We start from the raw sequence: 5,036 nt of genomic DNA, 5'->3' as shown, positions 1-5,036 counted from the left end.
ACCTCTGCAGGGCAGTGGCCAGGAGGGTGAGGGACAGGGCAGCGGGAGTGACTTTCCCAAGGAGGGGACCTCGCCAGCTGTGTGTATCTTTGGGCCCCTCCTAGAGGCCCCGCGGGTTCAGGGCTTTATCCCGCCTGCTTTGTGGCTTTTGTGGTGGGAAGATCGGTTTCCAGACACCCCCTACCGGTTCCCCCTCCACTCCCTGGAGCCGTTCCCACCTGTTAGCAGCCCTCTCTCCTTGCAGGACCACGAGACGTGTGTGCACATATGTGTGAGCATCTATGTGTGCTCCGTGGTTTGGTGGGGTTGAGGATGGGGCAGGAATAGGCACCAGGGCCCCCAAGGCCCACGTGCCTGTGAAGTGCTGTCCAGAGGCCTTGTCCCAGGAAGCAGACAAGGCCGCGTGGTGTCACTTAACAGCTCAGCCCTGACAGCCCCAGCTCTCCGCCCAGCTGCTGTCTCCCCGCTGGGCTGAGCTGTCCTGCTCTGCCCAGCTGGAGGCTGACTGAGAGGGTGGCGTGGCTGGAGTCCTGGCCTACGAGACAGGAGGCCTCGTTCTCACCCAACCCGCTGTGTAGCTTTGACTGGGTCCCGTCCCTTCCCTGGACCTCTGTTTCCCTACGTGTTGAGGGACGGGTCTCATGGATATGGTGACCCCGTACAGTGGGGTCTCTCTCTGGGCTGAAAAAGCCGACAAGGACTCTTGGGGTTCCTGGAGGACTCTCACTTTTCCACCATGGCCTGACCCCCGGAGATGCCCCCAAGCTTACTGGCCTCCTCTCCTGTCTCTTCCAGTTGTTTTGCTGGACTTTGCTGCAGCAAACGGAGAACTCGGCTGGCTCACGCACCCGTATGGCAAAGGGGTAAGCCTTCGGGGTCGGGCGGGGGCATAGGAATGGCGGTGCTGAAACCCAGGGAGGATGGGGCCAGTTTAGATCAAACAGCTCAGCCAGGGTTCATACTTAGTGTCCTGCTTCTCACGCCAGCTTACAGGTAGACATCTCAGGATGGGCTGGGGATTAGGAGGTGGTAGGGAGGTGGAAGGAGCTGGGAGACAGCTGAAGGCCCTGGCAGAGCAGGGACCCTTGGGAGTTCCCTTTAGCCTAAGGCTGGGAGGGGTGGTGGCAGCCACCCTGGGCTTGGATACCCCCAGGGGCTGGTGGTCAGGGGGACTATCTTGGGAGGGAAGGGGTTAAAGGCTCCCCCTGTCTTCCAGGTCCCAGCCCAGGAGGTGCGGGGTGAGGGAGAGACAGGGAACAGTGGCTCCCAGGTGCCCGCAGCCCCCAGCCTGGGAAAAGGATCAAGTTCCTCTCTGCTCCCCCAGCTGTTGCTTCCCCTTCCTGCTCGGGGCTGAGTTTGTTTTGCCTCATCCCCATCCAAGTTGTCTCCCCTCTGCCCTGGCCTGTTATGACCCAGTCTGGAGGGAGGAATGCTGGGGTCCTTTCTCCAGCTTTGTGCGCTACTACCATGTGGCCTTGAAGATACTGCTGCTCACTGGGCCTCAGTTTGCCCTGCTGTACAATGGGCCCTTGCTGAGTTTGTTCTGGGGCCCTGAGCCATGGAGAAGTGTGTCTCTAGGGGGCTCGTTGGGACAGCTCCCACTGCTGGAAAGATCTGCGTGACTTAGGTGCTTGTCCCTGGTCACCTTAGCTCCGAGGAGGCCTGGATGACAGCTCTAGCGGATTTCCTGGATCCTGGAATGTCCAGCTGGGAGGCATCTCAGATCATTTCACCTAACCCAGTCATTATACAGAGTGGGAAACTGAGGCCCAAGGGCATTCGAGGCCTTGGATTTTGTCACACAGTGCGGCCCAGGCTTCTTTCCTCAGCCCCTCTGCTTTCATTTGTGCATGCACTCATTCATTCAACAAATACTTCCCTGAGTACCTACTCTGTTCCAGGTAGGCCCTGTGCATACAGAAATGCATTAGACCCAGTCCCTACCCCAAGGAGCTCAGAATCTAGTGTGGGAGCCAGATGTAGGTGTTACCATGTAGGTGCCAAGTACTTTGACACGGGGGACAGGAGACTGGGGGGCCAGAGAGGGGCATGTGGCCCCACCTTGGCCCAACCTGGGAAGTCTTCCTGGAGGAGGCCAAGCTATGTTCTGAGGAGGGAAGAAGATGCGCTCCTCTGTCCCAAAGCCAAAATCTAAATGATGGGAGAGCACCCATTGTTTCTGACCTAGCCTCTTCCCCTGCCGCTCACATGCGCACACAGAGAATAATAATGATGATGATGATGGTGGTGATAATGCTGATGACACCAGCTGTTGTATGACAGCTCTTTCATCTTACCCTGCCAGGCAGTGTGCTCAGCCGTTTGTAGACATTCTGTCATTTATCCTGACAGCAATTCTGTGGGCTAGATCTTGTCCCCAGTCTGCAGATGTAGAGGTGGAGGCCTGGAGAGCTTCAGTGCTCCACCTGCGGTCACATGGAGTCCGTCCTCCTCCCCGCCCCAGCTCACAGGCTAATATAGAGGTTCAGCACCCTGACATTGGGATCAGAAACAACAGGGGATGACTCCCGGCTCACTTGGTACTTCTAGTGTGTGGGGGTGACACGAAGCACCTCTCTGGGCCTCAGTTTCCTTCCCTGTAGAATGAGGATGGCAAGAACTGAAAAGTGTCTTCCTGGTGCCCAGGGCTGCCGCCTGGGCATTGCCTCTGGGCCTCAGTTTCCCCCCCGGGGGCCTACCCACACTAACTTGTCGGCCCCCACAGTGGGACCTGATGCAGAACATCATGGACGACGCGCCCATCTACATGTACTCCGTGTGCAACGTGGTGGCCGGCGACCAGGATAACTGGCTGCGCACCAACTGGGTGTACCGCGGCGAGGCCGAGCGGATCTTCATCGAGCTCAAGTTCACCGTGCGCGACTGCAACAGCTTCCCGGGGGGCGCCAGCTCCTGCAAGGAGACCTTCAACCTCTACTACGCCGAGTCGGATGTGGACTACGGCACCAACTTCCAGAAGCGCCAGTTCAAGAAGATCGATACCATCGCCCCCGACGAGATCACAGTCAGCAGCGACTTCGAGGCCCGCCACGTGAAGCTGAACGTGGAGGAGCGCTCCGTGGGGCCGCTCACCCACAAGGGCTTCTACCTGGCCTTCCAGGACATCGGCGCCTGCGTGGCCCTGCTCTCCGTCCGCGTCTACTACAAGAAGTGCCCCGAGCTGCTGCAGGGCCTGGCCCGCTTCCCGGAGACCATCGCCGGCTCCGACGCACCCTCTCTGGCCACCGTGGCTGGCACTTGTGTGGACCATGCTGTGGTTCCCCCTGGGGGCGAAGAGCCCCGCATGCACTGTGCAGTCGACGGCGAGTGGCTGGTGCCCATCGGTCAGTGCCTGTGCCAGGAGGGCTACGAGAAGGTGGAGGACGCCTGCCAGGGTGAGTAATGGTGCAGGGGTGGCCTGGGGTAGGGGTTCTGGGGTGGAGCCTGTGTTCCCAGAACTGTGGGATCTTGGTAAGGTCATCCCTGTGCTGACGTGGTTCTCTTAGTGGAAACCGCAAAGTCTTCCTAGACTTCGGGTTTTTTATTCCATTGAGAACGAATGAATTGTGAAATGAATGAATGGAGTCTAGTATCGAGGTTACAAGCAAGGACTCCAGGACAAGAATGCCTGGCTGCAAATCCCAGCTCTATACTTAGCTCTGTGACTTTAAGCCGGTTCCTTAACCTCTCTGTGCCTGGGTTTTCTCATCGGTAAAGTGGAGATGAACATAGTGCCCATCTTGTAGAGTTGTTATGATAATTAAATGACTTAATGCTCATAAACTGATTAGGTCAGTGTCTGACACATAAGTGCTTTTAAGTGTGATTGTTATTTTTGATTCATCCCACAAGAATAGCTTGGGTATCTACTACATATATACCAGCACTGTGGACATCTGGTCCCGTCCCAGGAACTAGTTCCATCTCTGTTAACTCACTGTGTGGCCTTAGGCAAGTCACTTAACCTCTCTGGGTCTTGAGCTCCTTTTCTGTACGTGGAGGTAAGTGAGTTGGACCCTGGATTCACATCCCCTGGCTTCCCAGGAAAATTATCTGGGAGCTTTTGAAAAATGCCCGTGTTGGGGAAAGGGTGGAAGGAAGATAGAGGATCTGTCCGCCCCCTCTCCTCACCTGACCCTCCACGGGCCATAGACCCAGATTCTCTCCTAGGGGCTTCTTCTGACGACAAATCAAACCAGAGAGGGGGCCAGTTAAATCAGACTCTCTCGGGGCATTGGTGAGCTCACGTTGGGAGGCTGTGGCTTGGCACGGCCAGGGCCTGTGACAGCGGAAATCGCTGCAGCAACATGGACTTTTTTTATTGGGTGATTTTTTTTTTTCTGGAAACGGCTGTGGGGCAGGGCATTTGTGGAATGCAGGCCGACCTTTGGAAGGCCAGCTCATCCCCTTTCTCTGGGAGCTTCTTTGCTAAGATAAGCGGAGTGTTGAGAAATTGGGGATTTAGTCCGTGCAGTTGCACATACCCACTGGGTGACCTTGGGTACATCTCTATTCATCTCTGGCCTTAGGTGTCAATAAAATGCGAAGTTCAAGTGTTACAGCTGACTTTATACTTGGTTTTTAGCCGTGGATCCTACAACCTAGGAGGTGGGTGGAAGCGTTGGAGGAGCCTGAAGCCCTTTCTGATAGGCCCCACTTGCCTCCTAAAACGAATCCTCAGAACCTTGCCTAACACAGTCTGCAAAACCCTGGATGGGAAGTTCCCTAAGAGCCTTTCAGGCCATAAGCCTGTGGTGCAGTCTCTGTTCCGGCCGTTCTTACCACCTTGCTGTCCTCGCAGCTCCCCTTTGCTGCGTGAGGCGGCCCCTGATTTAGGTGACCTCAAGTGCACACTCCCAGTTTCAGACAATGACGAGGGGGTGGGGTGGGGGGGGCTGAGGCAGCCCAGTGGGTTGAGCAGACTCCTCCCACATGACATCCTCACACAAGAATGCGGGGGTGGGGGTGAGGGGCAGCTGAAAACTTTCCACAGGCTGGTGATTCAGGCCCTGTAGAGATAAGTGGACGGTTGGGAC

The 5,036-nt window shown here is 56.5% G+C and overlaps 1 protein-coding gene across 1 annotated transcript in view; it reads left to right on the top strand.

Moving 5' to 3' along the window:
* The first annotated feature begins 632 nt into the window (after window positions 1–632).
* Window positions 633–5,036, top strand: part of EPHA2 (EPH receptor A2) — a 23,437-nt gene continuing 19,033 nt past the window's right edge. Inside the window, exons 1-2 of the mRNA XM_005858716.2 lie at window positions 633–863; window positions 2,726–3,395. Coding sequence (XP_005858778.1) covers window positions 642–863; window positions 2,726–3,395 — 892 coding nt within the window. The 5' untranslated portion in view covers window positions 633–641. The remainder of the gene's footprint in view (window positions 864–2,725; window positions 3,396–5,036) is intronic.

Source organism: Myotis brandtii, unplaced genomic scaffold (genome assembly GCF_000412655.1).
Source record: "Myotis brandtii unplaced genomic scaffold, ASM41265v1 scaffold1204, whole genome shotgun sequence".
NCBI lineage: Eukaryota > Metazoa > Chordata > Mammalia > Chiroptera > Vespertilionidae > Myotis > Myotis brandtii.
Note: the sequence above shows the minus strand (reverse complement) of the source record. Positions and strands in the feature narration are given on the sequence as shown.